Source organism: Fusarium vanettenii (genome assembly GCF_000151355.1).
Source record: "Fusarium vanettenii 77-13-4 chromosome 1 genomic scaffold NECHAsca_8_chr1_1_0, whole genome shotgun sequence".
Classification (NCBI taxonomy): domain Eukaryota; kingdom Fungi; phylum Ascomycota; class Sordariomycetes; order Hypocreales; family Nectriaceae; genus Fusarium; species Fusarium vanettenii.
The window spans coordinates 453391-478336 of NW_003315876.1; the positions used below are offsets into that span (position 1 = coordinate 453391).

The window sequence follows — 24946 nt, forward strand, 5'->3', positions numbered from 1 at the left end:
TAGAGCATACTCCAGAGCAGGATAGCTCTGTACTTAGACGATTCTCGTTTGAGACATGAGCACGAATTGAGCTGATCATGAGCATAAATCACATTGCAAATCACAGAGGCACAAAATTGTTGCTTGGACAAATGAAATATTTCGAGTACAAGGATCGAGAGTGACTGTTGTCTATTCGGTTATGTACACAACGATCCATCCACAGGCTCCCTGATCTGTCAATGGACGAGCAGCATACCCAATCCGCTAACCACGGACTTAGGTAGGCTTGTAGGTCTGCCAGACTGCACGGCGAGTTAGCATCGATGCGTCCGGCCGGGAGAGCACGGGAGAGAAACCACGCACCGGAAATACCGAAGGGAGCGAAGAAGCCGGTGGCCATGAAGCCCCAGAAGCCAACGCCGAACCACTTGCTGCGGGGGTTGAAGGGGATGTTGCTGTAGGCGCCCTCGGGGTAGTGGTACGGCGAGGAGAGGCGGGCGCGGGTGGTCTGGAAGCCTCGCTTGGTGACCAGAGAGGTCGTGGTACGGACGGCGGCGCGGGAGAGCATCTGGGCGAGGTCAATTCGGTTCGTGCGCGGCGGGAGACAAGAGTCGAGCGGCTCAATGGCTTCAGAATCGTAGACGGGAACGCACCTTGACGTTGTGGAGTGGCGATTGGGGATGGGAGCTTGGGTATGTGTCAAACGTCGTGATGGGTAGCGCCGAGGTCAAGATGGTGGTCTGAGGTTGAAGGGAAAACGCTTAGCACGGTCACCTGAAAGGTCACATGACGCATACAAATGGTAATGCTGACATCCCGAGTCGTACGTGACGTCGGCAGCAACCGGTGGATCTCGATGGTTCACCGCCCGCAGCTTGTTTCGCCAGGGGCGCTTTTTTTCTGCCGCCAAGCCCACTTCCTGGTCAACCAACTTTTTTTAATCGCATGGCCCAGGTCCCACGAATTGGGAACCTCCGATCGATTCCTTTGTGTTGTTGTACGGGACGACAAGGTCACGCTCTTTTTTCCTTCGAGGTGACTATTTTTGGTCTTGTTTGAGACCTCGTTTCTTTGTTCTCGAACCTTGACCTTCTTCAGCGCGTTGGGAATTGCAACTGCTGCTGCTAGCTACTCCGATCTCGATCCCTTTCTCCAAAAAAGCTAGCGATCGCCCCCGATCGCGGGTGCACACCATCGCCAAACATGGATGACATGTTTGATGTTTTCGAGGGCAAGGTGGAGGCCCCGAGTGCGAGCGAAGACGAGAGCGTCCCCCGCAAGCGCGACAAGACCAAGAAGAGAAAGGCCGATGAGGCCATGAACGGCAGCGCGGCCAAGGCGGCTGAGGATGTTGACATGGACGACAAGACCGAGACCTCCAAGGATGAGAATTCCGACGACGACGACACTTCGGACACCCCCAGCCAGCAGGATAAAAAGAGGAGGAAGAAGGAGGACGGCGCGGGTCCTGTCATGACGGATACTTTCCAGACGGCAGAGTCGAGAGAGGTTGCTGGCGCATCTACCTTTGTGCCTCAAGATTCGTCGCTGGTCCTGTCGCATAACATTCAGCATCAAGTGGCGCTGCCCCCGGACCTGGATTACGAGTATGTTCCCTTGTCCGAGCACAAGGCGCCCGACGAGCCGGCGCGAACGTGGAACTTTAAGCTCGATCCTTTCCAGAGTCTTTCCGTGGCTTCGATTGAACGGGAGGAGAGTGTGCTCGTGTCTGCGCACACCTCTGCCGGAAAGACAGTCGTCGCCGAGTACGCCATCGCGCAGTGTCTGAAGCGCAACCAGAGAGTCATCTACACGAGTCCCATCAAGGCCCTGAGCAACCAGAAATATCGAGATTTCGAGGCCATCTTTGGAGATGTGGGCTTGATGACTGGTGACGTGACCATCAACCCCACGGCCAGTTGTCTGGTCATGACGACAGAGATTTTGCGGTCCATGTTGTATCGAGGTTCCGAGATTATGCGAGAAGTTGCGTGGGTTGTGTTTGATGAGATTCACTACATGCGCGACAAGACGAGAGGCGTCGTTTGGGAGGAGACCATCATTATGCTTCCCGACAAGGTCCGATACGTGTTCCTCTCGGCCACCATTCCCAACGCTTTCCAGTTCGCCGAGTGGATTGCCAAGATTCATCACCAGGCCTGTCACGTTGTTTACACTGATTTCCGACCGACTCCTCTTCAGAACTACTTCTTCCCCGCTGGCGGTAGTGGCGCCAGACTCATCGTCGACGAGAAGAGCAACTTTAACGAGCAGAATTTCAACCTGGTTATGCAAGAGGTGGAGGAGAAGAAGGGAGCTGATCCTAACGATCCTACGGCACGACAGAAAGGAAAGGGCAAGAACAAGAAGACCAACAAGGGTGGTGCGGACAGCGGCTCGGACATTGCCAAGATCATCCGGATGACCATCAAGAAGAAGTTCAACCCCGTCATCGTCTTCAACTTCAGCAAGCGAGAGTGCGAGAACATGGCCATGAACATTTCATCCCTCAGCTTCAACGACGATTCCGAAAAGGCTATGGTTAAAAAGGTCTTTCACAGCGCCATTGAGAGCTTGTCAGAGCAGGATCGGGAGTTGCCTCAGATTGTCAATCTGCTACCTCTGTTGGAGCGAGGTATTGGTGTTCATCATTCAGGTCTGCTGCCTATTCTCAAGGAGACCATTGAGATTTTGTTCCAGGAGTCTCTTATCAAGGTTCTTTTCGCGACTGAGACCTTCTCTATCGGCTTGAACATGCCTGCCAAGACTGTCGTCTTCACCCAGGTTACCAAGTGGGATGGTGTCAAGAGACGCCCTCTCACTTCCTCCGAGTATATCCAGATGGCTGGTCGTGCTGGTCGTCGTGGTCTCGATGCCCGAGGTATCGTTATCATGATGATTGACGACAAGCTTGAGCCCGACACTGCCAAGGAGATTGTTACTGGTCACCAGGATCGCCTTAACTCGGCCTTCTACCTTGGTTACAACATGATTCTGAACCTGCTGCGAATCGAGGCCATCTCACCAGAGTTTATGCTGGAGCGATGTTTCCATCAGTTCCAAAACGCGGCTAGCGTCCCGTCTCTGGAGAAGGACTTGATGTCGCTACAGCAGGAGCGCGATACAATGAGCATTCCTGATGAGGCGACAGTCAAGGATTACTACCAGATTCGTCAACAGCTGAGCACCTACACCAAGGACATGCGGACAGTTATTCAGCACCCCAACTACAGCATTTCTTACTTGCAGCCCGGCCGTCTTGTGCAGATCTACAACCCCAAGGATGACCAGGAGACTGTTGCTGGCAACGGCACCGACTTTGGATGGGGAGTCATTGTCAACCAGACTCCCCGCCGAGGACCCAAGCTTGGCGAGCCCGAACACATCCCCCAGGAGTCCTACGTCATTGATGTTCTCCTGCCCATCTCAAGGAAGAGCGCCGAAATTGCTCCCGGGCAGCCAGCTGGAGAGATGCCCCCTGGCTTGAAGCCGTTCTCCGACGACGACGATATCAAGTTTGCCATTGTGCCTTGTCTCCTCACCTGCATCAAGGCCATCAGCCAGATCCGACTTTTCCTCCCTAAGGATGGGTTGAAGACGGATGGTGACAGGGAGACGCTCACCAAGTCTCTGATGGAGGTGAAGCGTCGATTCCCTGATGGTCTGCCCATCCTGGATCCTATTGAGAACATGGAGATCACAGACGAGTCCTTCAAGAAGCTGCTGAGAAAGATTGAGGTCTTGGAGTCGAGGCTTCTTGCCAACCCTCTGCACCTCTCTCCTCTTCTGCCCTCACTATGGGAGCAATACCACACCAAGGTCAAGCTGACCGACAAGGTCAAGGAGACCAAGAAGGCTATCGCCAAGGCTTACAGCATCGCTCAGATGGATGAACTCAAGTCGCGCAAGCGTGTCCTCCGCCGTCTCGGTTTCATCAACGACGCCGAGGTCGTCCAGCTCAAGGCCCGTGTCGCGTGTGAGGTCTCATCCACTGAGGGCCACGAGCTTCTCCTTTCGGAATTGCTCTTCGACAGATTCTTCAACGAGCAGACACCCGAGATGTGCGCCGCCGTCATGAGTATCTTTATCTTTGACGAAAAGGTGGAGGCTCCTGCTCTCAAGGAGGAACTACAAAAGCCCTTCCGCGAGGTCCAGGCAAAGGCGAGAATCATTGCCAAGGTCAGCCAGGAGTGCAAGCTCGACGTCAACGAGGAGGAATATGTGCAGAAGCTCAAGTGGCAGCTGATGGAGACGGTCTACACGTGGGCCCAAGGACGTCCGTTTGTTGAGATTTGGTACGTGTGATGACACAGTGAATGAGACCACCACTAACGATATGCAGCAAAATGACAAACGTGTACGAAGGCTCACTCATTCGCCTCTTCCGCCGTCTGGAAGAGCTCCTTCGACAGATGGCTCAGGCCGCCAAGGTTATGGGCAACGAGGACCTGACCAAGAAGTTTGAAGACAGTCTGGCAAAGATCCGCAGAGACATTGTGGCCGCCCAGAGTCTGTACCTGTAAGGCCTTTGGTTGTTTCTGTTTCACGAGCAGTTCAAAAGGGGTTTTTTGGCATGTGCTGGGGCCATAATTTTGCTATACCATCGCAGGGATTTGGGGGAGTTTGGGCGCGTCGGTCAAAAAAAGATAGTTGTTGTCTTGTCGGTTGTCCGGGCGGTTCGAGTTGTCCCGACCGAAATGTTGGGAATGGAATCTATGCTAGCCCGTCTTGTTCGCCATCTGTAGTTGTAGTAGACTATTGTATGTAGTACGCTCCATGTAAAAAACGCCCGACGCCAGAAATGAAATGATGCTGCTGTCCTTGATCATCTAGGGGAAGACTCTACTAAGGCCGGTCCCCTGAGATTCCCATGATGAATCCGATGCAGAGACTGAATACGACGCCGAAGCCGACAAAGATCTGCCATCTCTTACTCCAGATCCCTTCTTCGCGCATCAACCATGTCAGACTTCCGAGTGGGAAGAAGAAGCCAACCATCATGGCTCGGAACAGTATTTCTAGTACCGAAGCCATGCCCGTGTACTCGTCCTCCAGCGGGTTGGACTCGGACGGGATCCCACCAGCGTTATTGTCAATCCACGCGTCCTCCATGTTGCGCAAGGTGTCAGGCGATGGCATGGCATCTGGGGTGAAGCGCGAAGTGTGTATCGACGTGAACTGAGTTCTCAACGTCGAGATTTCGGATTGTGTGAACCCAGACTGAAGTAGCCGGTCGAATCCCCTCGGCCTCGGTCTTGTCGAAGCTGTAGGCTTGGATCCCTCAGGCGTCGCATCCTTGGGTGGCTTGGCAGCCTCCTCCTCCTCTTGCTTTAGTTCCTCACTCGTCAACTCATCACCAATAGAGCAGTTAACATAGACGCGCGACACGCCCTCAACTGCCTTTCCCTTGCCCTTCGGATCGTCCTCTCTCGGCGGTGGAGGCGGCGGCGCCTTGAGTACGGAGCTGAGGGCTGACGAGTCGGGGAGGAGACGGCCCTGATGGATGAGGCGCAGTCGGCTGCGGGAGGAGAGACGAGTTCGGAGGAGGTGCTTGAGGGCGAGGACGGTTGTTGCGTTTGGCGAGGGGACGTCAAGCTCGAGGTCTGGCTGGGAGGTTGAGAAGCGGATGGTTAGGTGGAGGGGTGGAGGGAGAGGAGGTCTTGAAGATGAGGGTGGAGTGGTCATGATGGCGGCATTGTTGTTTTATCTATGGCGCATGCAAGGAAGAAAGGGTCTTTCTGTTGGTTGACGATGTGGACGTCTTTTGTTGTAGCGACAGTGTCAAAGATGGCTTGCTTCAATGGATGTTGAAGGCTGAGGTCGTCCAGATCCCCGTTTGGTGTGACGTGACCTCCCGTAAATTTACAGGGGGCTTGCAGGGGTCACAGTGCTGCACGCCCCGCGGCAGGGGCTTGAAAGCCTCTAAAATGTGTCGACCGCCCGGCAGAAACCCCAGAAAGTGGGCTTCCATGTCAACCTGGAATAAACATCAAAAATTCCATCCAGTTATTTTTTTCTTACTCTTGACAAACATCTCACTCGTTATTTCTGCTTTAATGGTCATGGAATCATGCCGCGCCTGAGAGGGACGAGATACCTGAGTTGCTTCTACTGCGGCAAGAGGTCCAACACCAAATATGATGGCGTCACGAGCCAGTTTCTCTGCCTATTCTGCGATGCGACCAACTACCTCGATGAAGTATGAGCGCCAAACCCTCGTTTTGGATCTTGAGCTGACAGGTTTCAGAATGGAGAGATTACGGATCCTCCAGTAGCCACCGAGCGTGAAGCTCCCGCAACACAATACGCAGTACCACGACAGTCGCCTCCCTCATCACCGAGGGATAGTATCTTTTGCTCGACATGCCTCAAGAATCAGCGTCTATTTACGTCCTCACTCGCCCAATATCTCCCCGACGACCCGAACCATCCCGATTACCCTGAACTCGAGCGAAATTACTACCGATACCGAAAGGGGTTGGAGGAGCGATACCCTCAGGTCTGCGATGAATGCGCCGAGCGGGTAGAGGGTCAGATTCGTCGGGCGGGATACACTGCCAAGACGGATCATCTACGACGGATGATGGAGAAGAGTCGAGGGAGAAGGACTGATCCAGGGAGGAATACTGCGTTGGACTGGGCCAACAGCTTGGGGAGGGGACTGTGGTGGGGAGGACTGGCGATGCAGATGCTCTGGCACATCAAGACGTTGTCATTTGTGTTGGAGCATCCAGATGAGGGGATGTATGACCCAGACGACAAGAGCTGGCCGACCATGGCAGTGGCTGCTCTATCATGGGCTGTTGCATTTCTCCCACCAGCCGACACTTTGATCAGCGGGGCGGTTACGGCGAGCATACTATCTGCGTGGTGGAACCCCCAGTTTGTGCAGGTCAGCCGCGGCTTCACGAGACATCTCCTGGGATTCACGCAGTGGTATTCCTTCCAAGGGCTGATCATCTTCTTCCGCATCTTGTTCCGCCGGGTGCTCGAGATGAATGGAGGCAGGGGACAGTCGAGGAGTGCTCAGTTGAGCGCTCATCTTGTCATGTCGATTGTCATGATTATGGTATGTAACGTTTTATGTGTGAGAAAGTGAACGTATGCTAACTTGATTAGATCTACTCTTTTGCAAGGAGGTCCATCAAAGTTGATACCACACCCCTTTTTGGTAACTCCAGTGCCACCATTTCACCGAAACCCAAGATCACGAGGAGGAAGAAGGAGGAATCAAAAACATTTTCTGAGTTGCTGAACGAGGCACTGGACTCACCAACTCCTGCGCCTCAGCAGCGAGATCTATTCAGTCAACCACTTGTTAATCCACTACCACGGCCATACCCTCCTAGCAACCCCGTGAGGATCCCAGAGAGCCCTCATGCTCAATTCAACAGCCTCAACCTCTCTCCACAGAGGACTCAGGCGGTGCAGTACTCGGATGAGATGGACTGGACTCCTACCGAGTCTCCAGCTCCGTCACAACACCGAGCCTTTCGCGAGGCGCCTCTATCCAACGGCCCGAGACCGGCTTTTGGAGAATCGCCCGTCGGCAATGAGCAGAGCCCTTTTTGGTACAAAGTTCCCGCGGCACCGACGACTCCATCCCAACGACTACGGAACCCACCCAATGCGCCTGTTTTGAGGGGTAAGCCTGTCGAGCAGGAGAGCATCTTTTTTCGGGGTGCGGCCAAGGCTCAAGCACAGCAGCAGCAGGAGGATGAGGAAGTTTCTTTTAAGCCGCCGAGTTTCTTTGCGCCTCAGAAGACCAATGATGCGGCCAATAGCTTGGCTGACATGTTGAGTCAGAGCTTCAGCTTGAGCCAGGAGAGTCAGCCGGCTGATGCCTCGGCACGACGACCATCTAGGTGGACTGAAGAAAAGCCTGCTGTAGCTATACAGCCTAAAATGGACAAGCTGGGCGTCGAGTTTATGGCTCTCGCTGCGCTGCTTGTCGTGTGGGGACTCGCCTTAGCTATCCACACCCCGTTCCGTCGAGAGGTGCAACTGGCATTGCTTTCTGCAGCTGGGACAATCGCACTGCGGGTGACGGGCGAAGCTAGTAAGGAGACAAAGGAAGAGAAAGGCCCAAGCACAGCAACATACGTGGGTTCTGTGTTGAGCGTCATGGAGCTAGCAGCTGTCTGCTGGCTTGGGTGGGAGGTCTGGCAGGGAACTACAGATGCCGGCAAGTATGGCATCGGTGTCTTGACAGTTATGCTCGGACATCAGGTTTGGAGCAGCGTGGTTTGATGTTTTGTGCATAGAAGGTTGCTTTGGCAGGATACATGAGCATCGGCGTTGGGAGGAAAGGGGTGCATACACAAGAGTTGGTTTGTGAGAGTACATATAGAGGCATACATGGGCCCTGTAACTTGATAGTATCAGCATCATTCAGAGGACTGTTGTGCTCCAGCCCAATGGGCCCCTATTCACATGTTTCATCACATCACTGCCTGACATTCACCAACAGACGATTCTTGTATATCAATTTGTTTATTCCGGTCCTCTGCTGGGATCTTTGCCCGCGGGACATTTAACCAAGACGCTATCATTATTCCTTAACCCTCAAAAGGGGTCTCATAGGGCCGCTCAGCCTGGGGCGTGATGCGGGCCAGATGCCTTCGCTGGCCAGACTTCCAGTCGACAAGGGCAGTGTGCTGGACAGATCGGTTGTCCCAGACGACGACGGTCTTTTCCTGCCACTTGACGCGGGCGTGGAAGTCGGCGCCCCAGGCGATGTGCTCGTAGAGGAAGTTGAGGATTGCGTCGGATTCTTCCTTCTTGAGGCCGACAATGTCGCGGGTGACTGTGGATGTTAGTATGGGTTTGTATCATGTTGAGTTTTTTGACTTACACTGGGGGTTGACAAACAGCGACTTCTCGCCAGTAACGGGATGTGTTCGCACAATAGGGTGCTCGTTGACAACGGGCTCACGTCGCTTGATGCTGCCCTTCTTGACACTGGCGTTGACCTGCTCAATACCAGAGTGCGTGGCCTTGAGACCGTGGAGTAGCTTCTGGAAAGCAGGGGATAGACGCTCGTAGGCCTCGACGGTGTTGGCAAAGAGAGTGTCACCGCCAGTATCGGGGGTGTCGAGGATGTACAAGAAGGTCGTTCCTGGGGGCTGCTGCTCGTAGGTAATATCCGAGTGCCACGCCACAGAGCTCACACGAGTCTTGAAAAAGGTCTCGTGGGACTTGTCTCCCGCACCACGGTGCACGAGATGAATCTCGGGATGTCCCTCTGGAGAACCAGAAGTAGGATGAATATGGTGACGACCAAAGTAACCTCCAAACTCGAGAGCTTCAGAGATGGGAAGGTCGGCAAAGTCCTGGTTGCGGAAGGCTACGACCTTGCGCTCGGCGACGTATCTAGCGAGCTCATCCTTGCCGGCCTTGGAGAGCTGGCTCAGCTGGACTCCCTCGACTTCTGTGCCGATGGTGGGAGTAAGGTGAGAGACCTTGGCGTCCTTTGTGATGAGGTTGGGGAAAGTAGGGTCTGCGTCGCGGCCGTGGTCGTAGTGCTCAAAGGGCACGAGGGGAGGGTAGACCTGGTCCTTGTTCCAGGTGGGGAGGTAGTTGGGATACTGAACCGTGTTAGTTTGTTTCACGCGTGCAAGGTAACGAGAGAGCTAACCTTGGCCGCAGCAAAGTCGTCAGTTCCCTTGAGCTCATCATCCTTCTTGTACACGACAGGAGACAGCTCCTTGTAGACACCCTCGACGTGGCCGGGGTACAGCTTGAGCTTGGAGGCGTCGGTGACCAAGCTGGCCGTGGTTGTAGTTGCTGAAGGAGCCATTGTGAAAGACGGTGATGAATCTACGAGTTTCGACTTGTCTTGATTAGACTCTCTTCTGAGACAGATATGTCGTCTCTTTTATATGTATTACACAGCAACTCTTGTTCCCCTCATCGGATATCGCGATCCAGCACATGAATGCCGGCATCAACGCGGGGAAAAGCAATAAGCAGAGTACCGACGGAGTCTAAAGAGTTTCATTCGTCGCTGGTGATGTTGCAGGTAAGCGATGGAAGCAATCACTCTGAGCGACTTCGGACGAGCATATTGCGTAAGAAGAGCGTCGATCAATGAGGCGCGAGTCTACGCTCGACAGGTGGGAGAGAAATCACGCAATGGAGTTTTTGGTCTCTGCTTAGCCATTTCTAACATGACATTTGCCAAGTGGTTTAGACCGCGACGGGGGCGATGGGATAAGGATTGCGCCATCACGAAACGCCCGCGCCATGGTGGTGTCGCAATCTCTGGGGCAGGGTCACGCAATGTGATTGCGACGAGAATACGGGATATCGCTCGGGAGGTCGATTATGCTTGAATATTCAAAGAATGGAATTAAATTCAATTGTGGTTGTTGTATTAGAGTTGTATCTGACAGTTGAGAGTTTCAAGATAGTAGAGAAATAGTATCTCATATAGAATAGTACGTATATATAAAATATACTCAACCCCAGCTTCACAGATCAACTCCTCGAGACCACCACCACCTCCGAGATTTTCTCCATCAAAAACTTTAGTTTCTCTCATATCTACGGCTTCTCGGTCGGTCAACTCAGCGATTGGACCGGCGACTCCCCGTCTCCGGGCACGTCATTCTCCTGTTCTAGACAAAGCTCCGCCAACACAAGTCATGTTAGTATGCTTCCAATGACGACCTCGCCATTGCAACGTTCGCAGAGGACCCGACACTTTTCTCTTCTCGGTCTGATGCATGCTTATCCCCGGGTCTCGATTGGTCGGCCAACTACCGCTCCGTCGCCACGGGCTCTCGGGGGTTCAATGCTTTAGCAAGAGGTTATTGAAAGTGACCCCCATCTTTTGAATCCAGGCTTTTGAAGGTGCCCAGCGTAGCTTTTTCGCCTCCAAGCGTCGATTGTACCCTGGATATGCTGGAGAAAACGTCGTCTCACCGAGCTTGAGGTGATTATCGAGGCTCATCGCGACATTGCTAGTGTCCCGCCCCTGAGGTTTCGTTGTGCATCATGGTTTTCGAACCCGAGGGTATGGGAGAGGTGCCAGACCTTTATAAGCCAGGCCATGCATCCATCACAGGTAGTTTCTGCTCTTGACATCTCCGCGGCCCCAAGTCTTTCCTCACTTCTCCGCGGACTCGAAACACACTCCTCTTGTCCATCATGGCTGCTAGTGACGGTCCCAACCGGGACAACAAGGAGGTCTATGTCAACGACAGGGACACTAAAGAGGTTCTTGTCAATGATCGATCTCCTAGTGATTCTCCTACCGACAGCGGTGACGAGACTGCCTCTTCGACGATTGAGCATGTCTTTTCTGACCCTCAGGTCGCCGACCGCTGGCGCAAGGTCTACGAGAATGCCAAGTACGAGAACCGTCATCGTTTCGATCCCAACTATACTTGGACTGCCGAAGAGGAAAAGAGGCTTGTGAGAAAGGTGTGTAGTACTATGTACTATGTGAGACTGTTTGCTAACTATGTGTCATGATAGATTGATTGGCGTATTACTCTCTGGGCATGGGTCATGTTTTGCTCCCTCGACTTTCACCGACGCAACATTAACCGCGCCATCTCGGATAATATGGCAAGCCTAACCCAATCACGACAATATCGAGACTTTGCTAACCAGTAACAGCTTCCCGAGATCGGCATGGACACAAACGACTTCAACTACGGCCAGACTGTACGCGACCTCTCCCCTGTTCACACCCCACGACTAACACGAGACCCCAGATCTTCCTCGTCACCTTTCTCTCAGCCGAACTCCCCAGTGGCTTGATCAGCAAGAAGCTCGGAGCCGACAGATGGATCCCCTTCCTCATCTGCTCCTGGTCCCTCGTTGCAGGCTGCCAGGCCGCCCTGCACAGCAAGTCGGCCTACTTTGCCCTCAAGGCCCTGCTCGGTCTTCTCATGGGTGGATTCATTCCGTGAGTTTTCCAGAAGCTTTTTTTTAACAAGGTGTTTCTAACAGATTTAGTGATATTGTCCTTTGGCTTACGTACTTTTACAAGTCTAATGAGCTACCCATCAGACTGGCCTTTTTCTGGACAGCTCTCAGCACTAGCAACATTGTTGGTTCTCTTCTCGCTTCTGGTATCTTGCAAATGCGAGGTATCGCCGGTATGGGAGGTTGGAGATGGCTGTAAGTCTGACTACCCAAGTTTGTCCAATGAAGCTCACACGGTAATGCAGATTCATTCTTGAAGCCATTGGCACCTTCATCGTCGGTCTCTTCTCATGGGTTCTTATGCCTCCTGGCCCCTGCCAGACAAAGAGCTGGTTCCGTGGCAAGGATGGTTGGTTCAATGAGCATGAGGAGTACATCATGGTTAACCGACTTCTCCGTGATGATCCCAGCAAGGGTGACATGAACAACCGGTAGGTTTCAACTTGCATAGTTCTGTGATATTGAAGCTAATGCCCTGGCAGACAAGCCGTCAACCTCCCCCGACTCTGGAGGGCCATCAAGGACTGGGAGCAGTGGCCGCTCTACATCATTGGTCTTATGGTTTACATCCCTCCTTCGCCCTTCAGCACATACCTGTCCTACATCCTTCGACAGATTGGTTTCTCCGTCTTCAAGGCCAACCTCCTCGCCATTCCTTCGCAGTTCCTCTACGCTGTTAACCTCCTCATCATCACATGGGTCTCTGAGCGTGTCAAGGAACGAGGAATGCTCTCATCTCTTTCCAACATTTGGATCTTCCCGTGGGTTCTCGCCCTCGTTGTCCTTCCCGCCGACATGTCCCCTTGGGTGCGATACGCTCTCATTACGGGTCTTCTGAGCTACCCGTACTGCCACGCCATTCTGGTAGGCTGGAACGCCAAGAACAGTAACAGTGTGCGCACCCGTGCCATCAGTGCCGCCTTGTACAACATGTTTGTGCAGACAGGTAACATTGCCGCCTCCAACATCTTCCGCGAGGACGACAAGCCTCTCTACCGCCGGGGCAACAGGGTTATCCTGGGTATTACTTGCGGCAACATTGTCCTGTTCTACCTTGTCAAGGCGTTTTACGTCTGGAGGAACAAGGTGCGCGACAGGAGATGGAACGCTCTCACCAAGGAGCAGCAGGAGGATTATATCCTCAACACCAAGGATGAGGGTCAGCAGCGCTGGGACTTTAGATTCGCTCACTAGAAGAGTATGGATGAGATTGTGGTAGAAAATATGGATACAAGTACAGCTGGAGACTAAAAGTTGTTAGATAAAGACACATGAATATCCCTTGACCCGCTACCTACTGCCTAGTATATGCTTAAAATGCTGTCAAAATGTCTAGAAACCTGGGGTAAACTAGTCTCAACTACTGATTATGCTTCTCCGCAATCCTTTGACGCGGCAAAGTTTCCAAAACAGGCAAGTGTTGGAGATGTTTCGCAGGGTTCCCCAACTTTTGGTACAATCACCTGACGTCAATAGCCGCTGAACCTCGGCATCTTGAACCTTTTATACCCTTTTTGCTGAGAACTTCAATTTCTTCTTGTGAATAATTTAAGGAAGACATTTCAAGATGGCGACTTATGAAACGGCAAAGGATCAGTTTGTTACTGTCGATGGCATCAAGTTTGCCTATCGACGGTTTGGTAGGGATCATGGCGTTCCTCTTGCGCTGCTCATGCACTTTAGGTGAGACCCCCTCTAAGCATGCACTTGGTGAGATGCTGACTCCTGTAGAGGAACAATGGATCATTGGGATCCAGCTCTGGTGAACCCAATCGCCGCGAAACGTCCCATTATCCTCATCGACAATGCTGGTGTAGGCCGCTCTGAAGGTGAAGTCCCCAAGGTCTTCTCCAAGTGGGCGCAGTACTACATCGACGTCCTCCGCGCAATTGGCGTCAACAAGGCCGATGTCTTGGGCTTCTCCATGGGTGGATGCGTTGCACAGCTCGTCGCTCTCAACGCGCCAGATCTAGTCCGTCGACTCATCCTTTGCGGAACGACACCCAGCACAGGCGAAGGAGTTGTGCCAGCAGCCTCACTAGAACCGTTTAATCGTCTCAAAGCTACCAAGACAGAAGAAGAGCACAAAGAAGCTTTCATGTTTAGCATGTTCCGCACATCAGAAAATAGCAGAAAGGCAGGCGAGGCAGCTTGGAAGAGGATCACAGGTGCACGAAAAGACAGAAGCAACTCTGTCGATCCAGCAAACGCTCACCGACAAGGAATTGCCTTTGCCAAGTTTATGGATCGCAAGCAGGCCAAGGATGCTTCATACGACAGGTTAGAGGAGCTCAAGATGCCAGTGCTGATTGCGAACGGTGAGTTGAGCTGCAAGTTGGTGAAATTGGTTACTGACGTGTACGCAGGAAGCGAGGATCTTCTCTTGCCGGAAGAAAACAGCTATGTGATGTGGAGGAAGTTGAGACATGCTGGGGCTCAGCTGCATTTGTTTCCTGACTCTGGACATGGCTTCTTGTGGCAGTATGCGGACGTGTTTTCCAAGATTATCAATGATTTCCTGGATGATGAGCCTAAGATTTCGAGTCGGCTGTGATGAGATTCAAGGCAGGTGTAATTATAAGTTCCTGTCTCCCATCTCGGGAGGGCTTCGGGGCCACCATGAGATATGCCAGTTCGCAGTATCTGATCGCTGAGGGGTGTTTTCGACTCGACTGGAAGCTTGCAACTCTTAGACAGAATAGGACATGATTTTGTCGCTATATTTAGCAGTAATAGCGACAAGCAGCTATTTACTTCAGCCGTTCCGCTCTGGGCTTCCTATTGTAGTTCGCTCTAGAACTTGAGGCTGCATTAGCTCGAGGGTCAAGGCGCCCTTTCAGGCACCTTATCTGCCTACCTCCTCCATACCACGGAGACTTGACCAAGTCGGAGTCATTGCAGGAGGCCGCCTTATAATTGTACCAAACAGTCCTAGATGATACGAGCTCCGAATGGCACATCCCTACGTCACTGTGGCTCGCCCACGGAAACAAATCAGATCTCGTCCTGAGCTTTTTTCGAAATCGCACTATTGTAGGCAACAGCGTGACCTGGTTGAAATTCCCAGCTGAAGCCTCAGACTGGTGTTGGGAGATGGGAGTTGCAGTAGCAACGCTGACACACCTCCGTCATTGGGCGGAGCTGGACATCCAAATAACAGTCGTCAATAACATAACTATCACTGTATTCAGTGCCAAGATGAGTTTTAATATGAAGAGCAGTTCTACTCTCTTTGAATCACTTGCGCACATTCAATCGTTAAACCGAGTGTCAACTCGGAGAGCATCACAACATGGTCGCTCGCTACCTCTTTATCCTCACCTCTCTCATCGCCATCAACATCCTACCAGTCTCAGCCTTCTTCCCAGCACAATGGAAGGAGGACTTTGCAGGCAACGGAGGCATCTCCCATGAAGACATGACAAGAGTTGCCTTTGAAGATCGGGCCTATCTCTACTTTCCATCCATCACCACAATCTCGAGCAAGATGCGCGCGGCGTGCAAAGAGATTCAGCAGGCAAACATGGATGTCGACGATGATCAAGACCACGCTCATAAGCATTGCGATGGGGAATCGTTTGTCGAGGCACAGTCGCGTATTCAAGATCTCAAGAAGGAGGCTATAGGGGCTCTTTTGGCTCTTCCCCCTGATGTGGCCAAGGCTAGGAAGGCCGTTGGCGAGGCGCTTCATACGATTCAGGACTTTTACTCGCACAGCAACTGGGTGGAACTTGGAAACACAGAGCCCAACTCGGATCTCATCCGCAACAAACCGATGACATCGTACATGTCCACGCCAGATCAACGAAGCTGTAGGTCCTGCAATGTCTCTCCTAAACCTCCAGGCTGGGACTCGGACTGGCCTATTCCTTGTAAGGGTATTCATTGCGAGGAAAACACCGATGGCTTTCCCAAACTTACGAGCGGTTACTATCCTGGTGAGGACGTTTTGAGCCCCGGGAACTGGAAGTGCCGTCATGGTGGCTTCGCAGACAAGGCGTACCCGGGCATCAACAAGGATAGCAACAACTGCTGGTGGTCACCGCACTCTGATCTGCACTTCAAGGCGGCCGAGTTGGCGATGCAAGCTACGATGCAATTCTTCGATGATATCAAGGATGACACGAGCGGTGCTCCGAAAGCGTTGCGTCTTCTCTTTGGTGTCCCGACTCTGGCCTTTGCTATCGACACGACTGGTAGCATGGAAGATGTCATCGACGCTGTCCGCACTCAAGCCCTCCAAATTGCAGAAAGTCTGTCAGGTACAGATAACGAGCCTGGTCTCTACGTTCTCTCCCCTTTCAACGACCCTAGCACGGGTCCGTTGACCGTGACGACGGACCTTGCTGCGTTTGAGGATGCCATCAGCAATCTTGGTGCTGCTGGTGGCGGTGACTGTCCTGAGTTGGCATTCACAGGTATGCTGGCAGCCGTGGACGTGATGGACGTCGACTCAGGTCTTCTACTCTTCACAGACGCAGACGCCAAAGATTCAAATCTCATGTTGCAGCTACTAGCCAAGGCTCAGGAGAAGCGCATCAGCATCAGTGTCTTTACATACGCCTCAGACTGTGAAGACAGCGCCATGAAGAGATCGACCATAGTCAAGAGAGCCGACAATGCATATGGTCAAATCTGTGCCGGCACAGGTGGGTTGTACCGCACAGGACCAAGGTCAGAAGTTGCCAATGTCACTTCGTTTATTGAGAATGTCATTACGACAGATCTCGGTACTATCATCCGCGTTCAAGACAAGGTAGATGGATCTGCCAGGGAGTTTGACGTCCCTGTTGATTCGTATATGACAAAGGTGACGTTTTCTCTCCTGGGAGCGGGCGTCAAATTGGAGATTACAACACCAGACGGAAAGCAACTCCAGCTTGAAGGAATAGGAATAACCAAGACTATTCTCGAAGACAGCACGTATTTATCACTCTCTTCTCCACCTCCAGGCACATACAAAGTCACAATCTCAGGCAAAGGCACCTTTACCTTTCTCAGCTCCGGCGTCTCGACGCTTCAACTCTCATCCTTCAACTTTGCCAGCATCCGCGGTCGACCAGGTCATCGGGGCTGGTACCCAATGGCCGGGCAGCCACCGTTCGGCAAAGAAGTCGGAGCAATCGCCGAGGTGGACGGCCGGTTCAAGACTGCCGAGTTTGCATTCCGAGCCCCCGACTTTACTCGCGTGTCCAGCCTCAACGCCACCGCCGGCTCCGGAGAGCGCGGTTCCCCTCGCAACTCGTCCTTCTTTGCTACGGTCAAAGTCCAGCGCCGGAATCTTCTGGTGTACGTCTCGGGAGAGGATGATAAGGGTATTCCATACCAGAGGGCTCTGCCGGCTGTGGTGGTGGCTGAGAACTCCACTGTCAAGTTCCCCAATGCGACGACTACGCATGTTGCCACGGCGACTGCTGTTCCTTCAGGGCCTTCTTATGTTCCGCCTAGTACATATCCGACGCCAGCTATTGTTACGGCGAGTGCGACAGTCCAATCGGTGTCTTTTGCTGTGGGCTTGGCTGCTGTACTGTTTGCTCTTTTGCTGTAGTTGGGGCTTGTCTTTCAAGACTTGTTGAAGAAAGCGATACTAGCACTATATGATTCGTCTTTTTACTGCAATATGTGCTTTCTTGTCATCGCTAGGTTTAAGTTCAGATGCTATTGATATTGGATCCCCCATACAATTGAGTTTGGCCATTGTTATTACAAATATTGAGAAACATGACCATTAGAGGCTTTCAATTAAAACTTGGTCTATACCAGATGGTTGTCTTGTAGTTATGATTAACCAACATTAAGAAACGCCTGCTTGGGTCGATCGGTATAGACTCAAGTGAGTCCTCGTCCTTGCAGAGGAGGACAGTACCAGAGGCAATAGCAGCGTCACAAGTCGAGCAAGAGATTCCAAAAGTACTCCATGGAAAGACTTGGCTCCTTGAGTAGATCCATCTATTTATCCACTTCTACATAGCAGTCCAGGCCGATGGTATGATGCAGTATCTCGCACATGACGACTCTAGACCAGCATATTTCTGCTGATCAAATATTTATCCAGCAAAAACATGTAACCGAGGTAAATACAACCTTTTACCTCATTCCAGCCCCTTCTAATCAATCCTTTCGTCCCAGGGGCGACCCACGGTCCTGGGCACGTCCATCATCTCACACACTTGCAAGTGGCGTTGACCGTGAGAGTGGCAATCACACCGCTTCACCAATAACACCAGGTGGCGTCTCTAATGATAAGAAACTATTCATTGTGGCGTTGGGCGTTTCAGGGACGTGTTGGCAATCCTTGGCGAGATAACCTTTGACTCACATATCTTACCAATGACCGGATCCGTTTGGCTTCGCCGGATCAGGTCCATCACTGGGAACAATGATTTGGACGGAACAAGTGTTGAGCAATTTTCGCATAGTCAGACCGCCAGAGGTCGAAAAATCTCAGCATCGTACGCCATTATCTAGAAAGAGAAAGTTGACAGAAACCCAGATTCCCACGTGCGTTAAACTCCTTTTCATCCTAACCAAGACATCCCAAGGAAAAGTAGATAGACACCAACTTCAAGCCAACTCTCAGAGTGTGCCGTTGGCTTACTTGCATTTGCACTTGGGGTTGAAAACAACGGGGCAGTCGCAGCAGACACTCTCCTTGGCCCAGGTGATGTGAGCTCCCCAGTTGTAGACCTGGTTGAGGGTGTTGTACTCAGAATAAGCCTTGGTGACCTTGGCCGTCTTGGGGTTAAGGAAGACCATGTTGATTCCGTTGCCACGACCGCGCTTGTTACCCTTGGGAACCTCAAAGTTGCCCTTCCAGTAAAAGGTGAAGCTGTTGCAGCCGTAGGCCACGGGACCCTTGATGAAGGCGCTGGGGTCGTTCTGCTTCTTGATGTTGCCGCGGATGAGCTCGGCGCGGTTGTTAAAGACGGGAGGGAAGTCGTCGGCCTGTGAATGTTAGTTGATGTTCATGAGAGTGGAACAAGGGCAACCTACAGCTCCGTGCTTGGCAATCACGTCTGGAGACGTCACCCACCAGATGGACTGAGAGTAAAGCTTAAAGTTCTCATCAAAGACCGTCTTTGCAACAGCACCGCCATCCGTGATGCCGGCAAAAGTAGCAATGTACTTGTCGACGAGAGGCTCAATCTTGGAACGAGAGAGACAAGACGATGATGTGGTGGTCTTGGTGTTTGTGGCAGGGGTCGCGGGCTTCTTGATGACGGGGTTGGTCTCTGGATGCTCGGCGTTGCCTCCGTACTTGTTGTAGCCGTACTTGGGGAGGTCGGCGTAGCTGGGATAGTCGGGCTGGTTCTTGTAGTCGTCGTTCTCGCGGCGGAGGAGGTGAGAGGCGTTGGCCGAGATGGCACAAGCCAGGAAGAGAACGGCAGTCGTCTTCATTTTGTTGAAGTGACCTTTTTGTAATGAGTGCAAGGTTTTATATGTTGTTTTAAACGAGAGCGTGCCGAAAAGTAAAGGATGGAAGTGGACTTTTTGCTTTGTTTGGCCAGAGAATGAATTCCTGAGGGAGGACTCGTCCGTCTCTTATACACAGCATCCAAAACTTAAATGACGATGGCTTCTTTCCAAAGTTTGAGCCATCTCAGCCCAGGCCCTGGTGCCTTTGGACGGCCTCTGGGGAGAATTCCAGTCAAGACGATCGAGTGCCCTGGGTCTAGAACGACTTTGGCCGATGCGAATCGGCAAATCAATGTTACGCATTGTCATCATCATCGAGCATCAACTGGCTGTGGTGATACTACCGCCTGACCCTGTAATCTGTTTACTTGATACAAGAGGCTTGAAGTGAGTATCGTGAAGTTTCAAGTTGGCTCACCTTATTTGGAGTCGTGAATGTTACCGCAGCTTTTACAAAGACAAGACCGAGCTAAAGAAGGACAGTCCCTTCTTGGCATCCTCCGTCCCTGGCTTAACACGCTTGGCACCAAATCCAGGACCAAAACGCCACGATGTGGACTCTCTTCCCCTCTTCTCCCCATCTCCATCGTAGGGCTGCTTGCCGTGTAAGCGAATCCGAAGGGGCCAATAGTCAACTCAGAGCGGAATGCAGTGACCCCCCCGCGAGGTCCGGCGCGAGCACCCATCCGGCGTCTTTCATGGCTTACACTAGTTGAAGCCTGGGAATCGTCAAGCCAGTGATGAATCTACAGAACGACTCTGTTTTCCCCTCGTTCCTCAGCCATCGTGGAAGCCATGTCCCAAGCCCGCGGGACTTGTTCCTGGCACACACGGCTATGCGATGCCGTTGAGGCCACCCTGAATTCAAATCTTTGCGGTCAGTGTGATATCATGGGGCTGGCGGTGAGTGGCCCTCCCCCATCGTTGATGTTGCACCTCTGCAGGGCGAGATGTAACTGCAGAGTTGAAGTCATCGATGATGCCTCGCATGTTCTAGACTCGAGATCAAAAAAAGAAAGAAGAAAAAATTCCCTCGATAAGCAGAAAGGATCGAACTCGCAGGTCACAAGGTCCAAGCCATTGACGACAGCAACCAATCGTGATGAGCCTGCTTTTTAGAATGAGACACTGAAGTTATGGTAAGCCACTTCAGGTCAAAGATGGCAGGGGTTGACTGTGTGGTGACGTGGTGAAGCTCGGAATAGAACATTGGGGTTCCGGTTCAACCACACCATGGGGAAACCGTCTGTGCGGCTGAACTTGCTAGACCAGTGTCTAAGCTTGATTAACAAGTGCTTACAGAGTTTAGTTTCAGGTAACCATCTTGGACGGTGACCGACGCTGAAGCAGAGCTGAGCAGTCTTTATCATATCCTTCATAGCATCAATTATGAAAGGCATTCACATCAAAAGAGAGATCATTTATACAACTCAACTCGAACCGTTGCCGGCTCCCAGTTTTTTATTGCATTACCAATTAAATCATTAATGAGAGTATAAGAAGTTTATCCCGTTATGCCCAACACCCGAGATCCAAAATGATTAAACCAATTTCCCCGCAATGCATATAAGTATGTCTTTCTCTCGTTGAGATTCGTGAGTCGTTCGTAGAACGTTTCGTGCGTCGTGCCGTCATGTTCTGTAAAGAACCAAGTATCTTCACAATCCTTCATCCATTGAGCTTCAGGAAGCTCGCGCTTAGAACCAGGACTTGATCCAGTCGGTGGTGCGCTTGTAGGCGCCGTAGCTGCCGTACTTCTTGTAGCTGTAGCTTCCTGTAGTCTGAATCAGCGTCTGTAAGTTTCACCCGTTTGAGGAGGAGACTTACCGTAGGTGGTGTACTTCTTGGGGGCAGGCTTCTTGGGGGCGGGCTTGGGCTTGGGCTTGGGCTTAGCACCATAGGTACCGTAGCTAGGATAGCTGGGGAGGTTCTCGCCGGCACCCTTGTAGTCACCGTAGGTAGCATAGCCGGGGGAAGCCTCTCTCTTCTCAACATCAACCTCGGCCTCAGGCTCAGCCTCTCGCTTCTCAACCTCGACTTCGACCTCGGGCTCGGCCTCTCTCTTCTCGACCTCCTCGCGCTTGTAGGAGCCGTAGCTGCCGTACTTCTTGTAGTTGTAGCTTCCTATGAGATTGTTAGCTTGATGTGTTCTATGGAATCTTGAGAGCTTGCGAGTTCCCAAGAGGCTAGTGGTAGCTTGTATGATAAGAGGTTCACACTCCAGAAAGAAGACTTGTGGACAAGATAGTCATCAAAGCTCCCGTCTTGACAAGTGACCCTTAACTGGAGAGTGTCCATCACATCGCTAAGACAAAGAGAGCTGACTTACCATAGTTGGTATACTTCTTAGGAGCAGGCTTCTTGGGAGCAGGCTTGGGCTTGGGCTTGGGCTTGGGCTTGGCTCCATAGGTGCCATAGCTAGGATAGCTAGGCAAGTTCTCGCCAGCTCCCTTGTAGTCGCCGTAGCTTGCGTATCCAGGAGATGCCTCTCGCTTCTCCTCCTGGGGAGCAACCTCGGCCTCGGGGGCCGGGGCAGGAGCAGCAATGGCACCCGCGGCGAGGGCGAGGAGGGTGATGGCGGACAGCTTCATGTTTGAAGTTGTTGGTGGTTTGAGACCAAAGAATGTGTCTTGTGTTTGGGTGTAAGAGAGAGAGGAGAGCTCAAGAGGTTGCTGAGTGAAGAGAGTGGTGAGACAGCAACTGAACCGGGGAGGGAAAAGACGCCTTTTAAACAACGACGATGACCTCTGCTTGGGATCAAGACTCCCGGGAAGCCGGCATCTGTCGCCATAACCTCTGATCGAGACTTCGAGAGGGCTGGTGACGGCGTCGACCCTTTGGGACTGGGCAAAGATTATCCCATCGGTAGTTCTTGGCTTGAGCTAGTCTTTGCTTGAGCCCATCACAGCTTCGCATCAATGACAAGACCTTGCTTGATTCCTTCCGCCTCGTGTCAAAAGGGCTGTAAGCATCCCGTTTCGGGCATCGAGTGTGCCCGGATCGTCGTCCCGGCAGGTTGTCATTGGTGTCATTGGCGAGCCCATCACCAAGCTTCCTCCTCTCTGCTGTCTACCAACGACGATCGCGTAGTTGGATCAAGGCGTTGCATCATTTCCGCTGCAGACTATACCTCCCACCAACAAACAAGTGTCAGCCATCCTGCCTTGAGCCGGTGGATGGTGGCTTGAATAGACCCTCACCTCGTTTTTTTTTGGTCGCCGATAAGCCCTGCTCTAGAACGTGGTCGCCCGAGTGGGAGGGCTGAAAAGGTCTAATCAACAATGGCAATTTCCACATTGGGGTCCCCGAAGCCATCGTGTCGACGTGGAAAAGAGGTGGTCAGCCCTTCGTGAAGGAAGCTCCTCCTGCGGGGTTCGCCATGTCATGTTGCGAGCTTGGCGATGCCTTCAGACATACATGACATCTATCAATTGCGGGTCATCCGAGATGTTGGTGGAGGCAAAGACCCGAGAAGCTTTGCATATCATGTCAGATGTGCATACGAAGAGTTTTCGTTTGATCCAATGGGACATGGTGATGGCTTCCACGAGCCGAATCTTGTCGGTCATGTCGAGAAGCTTCACCTGTAGCTAACGACTCCAAATTTGTGGAGTGGAGATACGATGTGATCGGCCGCCCTCAACCTCGTCTGGGCAAAGCAACAACCTCTCAGACGCTGAGAGATCAAACGCTCACCCAGCCTCGTATAGCTTCTGTTGGGATCCGCGCCCATCCCGCCTTAGTAGCAACCTAATGGGGGAGCTATCGCCAAAAGTGTCTATCCAGACGCTGTCAGCTGAGCTCACAACCTCCAACCTCCCACCCTGTAAGTCTCAAGCCCCGCGAACGCCATGCGCACGCCTTGTACTGTAACCGTCCAGACCACGGGCTGAAGCGGCCGAACGGCGAGCGAACCCTCCAAAGAAGCTTCCTTGATGTGCATTAGCCGGTCCAGCCCCAGCCCTGCCAGAGATCGTGCAGCACATGTATACTCAGCCTCCCCATCAGCATCCTACTGCTACGCCATCATGCACAACCTCTGCTACCCATCTTCGCACTCTTGATCACGACGCCATTGGTGCCCGCTTCGTCACTCTTGTCGGCAATTGGAAAGGTGTGTGATGTGATGCACCTCGCTCGCTTCAGCTCGGATCCAGACTATCGAACGCCCTGTCAACCTCTTACTCGGAAACCCCACGATCACCCAAGATTGCGATGACATCTTGCCCTCTTGCCTCATCGGTCACTGTGTAGAATCTGCCTCGGAAGAGTCGGCCTCGGAAAAGAAGGGTAGGCAGCCATCAGCCAGCCTCCCACCTCCTTGCTTCGACTTGCATCTCAAGAGTCTTTGGTCTTGTCTCACGCCAGACTTGTTGACTGTCATCTCCCGTCCCTCCTCTTCTCTAGTCTCTTTTCTAGTCTTCTTGTGTCTTATTACCCCAGGCGCACGTACATTCGCCTTGTTCCTCCATCATCACTCTCATTACTTTTGCAATCATGTCTTCAAAGGAGCACGAAGAAATCCCATTGAACCCTGATGCCGACGGAGACCTCTCCTCCGAGACAGACGGCGAGTCTTTTCACTATGTCCCACCAAGAAGACGACGTCTTAGCCCATGCAGATGCTTCGGGTGGGCGCTCGCCTTGACGACACTCATCGTTGTCTCTGGCATTGCAGGGGCTTGGATCTCAATGGCCTTTCTCAACATTGACCAGAACTGTGCTGCTCATACAACTCAATGGTGTAAGTCTGGAGTCGCCTCGAACATAAGATTGACCCTCGCTAACATTGGCGCAGCACCTCTCCTCGAAGACGTTGCGGTTACATACAAGACGGTCGAGTTTGATGGCAAGTTCATGCATGAGAACGTCTTTAGAAGGAATGCCTCACCAGAGGTTGATGCTGCATGGGAATCATTAGGCGTTGATGGTATGTCGTTCTTGAAATTTCCCCTACAATTGCTAACTTGGCTCAGCCCGTCCTGGTGTCATCTCTTACGAGGATGGTATTGCCAGTGGCCTGGATCACTCCTTTGTCCAACGCAATCCCAAATATGGAGGCGGCTTCATCGTGAACGTCGAGGGCATGCATCACCTACATTGCCTGGTACGTCCCCTTCTGTTTCCAAAAACACTGCAGCAGCTTACAGTGACTAGAACCTCGTTCGCAAGTCTCTGTGGTACAACTACGACTACTACAAGAAGATGAAGATGCACGCCTTCAAGAATGACGGTGAGATCTTTCGTCTACACGTCAGTAAGTGACACCAATGTCCTTTGCCACCATCAAATGCTAATCAGTTAGCCCACTGCCTTGACACCATCCGTCAAGTCCTCATGTGCAACGTCGACACTGGCGTCCTTGGCCAGGTCTGGACCAACCCCGAGGATCCCACCGCCTTCCCCGACTTCAACACCAAGCACAAGTGCAAGAACTACGACCATGTTAAGGACTGGGCTCTGAAGCTTCAGGTGAGACATGAATCAACACACAAGACTACAATAGCCAGTACTAATAGTGAAGTTACAGGCTCCTCCGGAGGAAGGGCTACCGGATGACTTTTTGCTTACACCCGAGCCGGAAGACATTATGAAGTATACTCCTTAATAA

At 52.2% G+C, this 24946-nt stretch overlaps 11 protein-coding genes across 11 annotated transcripts; 6 read left to right on the forward strand and 5 right to left on the reverse strand.

Annotated features, from left to right (window-relative positions):
- Positions 1-179: 179 nt before the first annotated feature.
- On the reverse strand, positions 180-550 carry NECHADRAFT_89657 (uncharacterized protein; the record flags this gene model as incomplete). The annotated part of the gene is made up of 2 exons (XM_003049749.1): positions 180-206; positions 239-550. The coding sequence occupies 2 exons, from the start codon at positions 548-550 to the stop codon at positions 180-182; spliced, it is 339 nt and encodes a 112-aa protein (XP_003049795.1).
- Positions 551-1185: 635 nt separating this feature from the next.
- NECHADRAFT_89658 (uncharacterized protein) lies at positions 1186-4505 on the forward strand (the record flags this gene model as incomplete). The annotated part of the gene is made up of 2 exons (XM_003049539.1): positions 1186-4277; positions 4325-4505. 2 exons carry the CDS (start codon positions 1186-1188, stop codon positions 4503-4505), a joined length of 3273 nt encoding a protein of 1090 aa, XP_003049585.1.
- Positions 4506-4827: 322 nt separating this feature from the next.
- Positions 4828-5625, reverse strand: NECHADRAFT_18699 (uncharacterized protein; the record flags this gene model as incomplete). Its single annotated transcript, XM_003049750.2, has 1 exon — positions 4828-5625. A coding segment is annotated over one exon (798 nt), but the record flags the coding sequence as incomplete, so codon positions are not given.
- Positions 5626-6052: 427 nt separating this feature from the next.
- On the forward strand, positions 6053-8232 carry NECHADRAFT_89660 (uncharacterized protein; the record flags this gene model as incomplete). The annotated part of the gene is made up of 4 exons (XM_003049540.1): positions 6053-6181; positions 6230-6874; positions 6917-7051; positions 7102-8232. 4 exons carry the CDS (start codon positions 6053-6055, stop codon positions 8230-8232), a joined length of 2040 nt encoding a protein of 679 aa, XP_003049586.1.
- Positions 8233-8540: 308 nt separating this feature from the next.
- NECHADRAFT_74125 (uncharacterized protein) lies at positions 8541-9781 on the reverse strand (the record flags this gene model as incomplete). The annotated part of the gene is made up of 3 exons (XM_003049751.1): positions 8541-8788; positions 8837-9569; positions 9620-9781. The coding sequence occupies 3 exons, from the start codon at positions 9779-9781 to the stop codon at positions 8541-8543; spliced, it is 1143 nt and encodes a 380-aa protein (XP_003049797.1).
- Positions 9782-11133: 1352 nt separating this feature from the next.
- Positions 11134-13113, forward strand: NECHADRAFT_74126 (uncharacterized protein; the record flags this gene model as incomplete). The annotated part of the gene is made up of 6 exons (XM_003049541.1): positions 11134-11409; positions 11608-11655; positions 11706-11899; positions 11944-12114; positions 12165-12350; positions 12402-13113. The coding sequence occupies 6 exons, from the start codon at positions 11134-11136 to the stop codon at positions 13111-13113; spliced, it is 1587 nt and encodes a 528-aa protein (XP_003049587.1).
- Positions 13114-13486: 373 nt separating this feature from the next.
- Positions 13487-14473, forward strand: NECHADRAFT_89663 (uncharacterized protein; the record flags this gene model as incomplete). Its single annotated transcript, XM_003049542.1, has 3 exons — positions 13487-13602; positions 13651-14237; positions 14286-14473. 3 exons carry the CDS (start codon positions 13487-13489, stop codon positions 14471-14473), a joined length of 891 nt encoding a protein of 296 aa, XP_003049588.1.
- Positions 14474-15211: 738 nt separating this feature from the next.
- Positions 15212-17467, forward strand: NECHADRAFT_74128 (uncharacterized protein; the record flags this gene model as incomplete). The annotated part of the gene is made up of 2 exons (XM_003049543.1): positions 15212-15731; positions 15765-17467. 2 exons carry the CDS (start codon positions 15212-15214, stop codon positions 17465-17467), a joined length of 2223 nt encoding a protein of 740 aa, XP_003049589.1.
- Positions 17468-18513: 1046 nt separating this feature from the next.
- Positions 18514-19317, reverse strand: NECHADRAFT_74129 (uncharacterized protein; the record flags this gene model as incomplete). The annotated part of the gene is made up of 2 exons (XM_003049752.1): positions 18514-18864; positions 18913-19317. 2 exons carry the CDS (start codon positions 19315-19317, stop codon positions 18514-18516), a joined length of 756 nt encoding a protein of 251 aa, XP_003049798.1.
- A 1715-nt stretch (positions 19318-21032) lies between these two features.
- NECHADRAFT_105786 (uncharacterized protein) lies at positions 21033-21926 on the reverse strand (the record flags this gene model as incomplete). Its single annotated transcript, XM_003049753.1, has 3 exons — positions 21033-21109; positions 21163-21459; positions 21665-21926. 3 exons carry the CDS (start codon positions 21924-21926, stop codon positions 21033-21035), a joined length of 636 nt encoding a protein of 211 aa, XP_003049799.1.
- Positions 21927-23832: 1906 nt separating this feature from the next.
- On the forward strand, positions 23833-24943 carry NECHADRAFT_30482 (uncharacterized protein; the record flags this gene model as incomplete). Its single annotated transcript, XM_003049544.1, has 6 exons — positions 23833-24079; positions 24134-24265; positions 24312-24442; positions 24493-24592; positions 24641-24807; positions 24866-24943. 6 exons carry the CDS (start codon positions 23833-23835, stop codon positions 24941-24943), a joined length of 855 nt encoding a protein of 284 aa, XP_003049590.1.
- Positions 24944-24946: the final 3 nt, after the last annotated feature.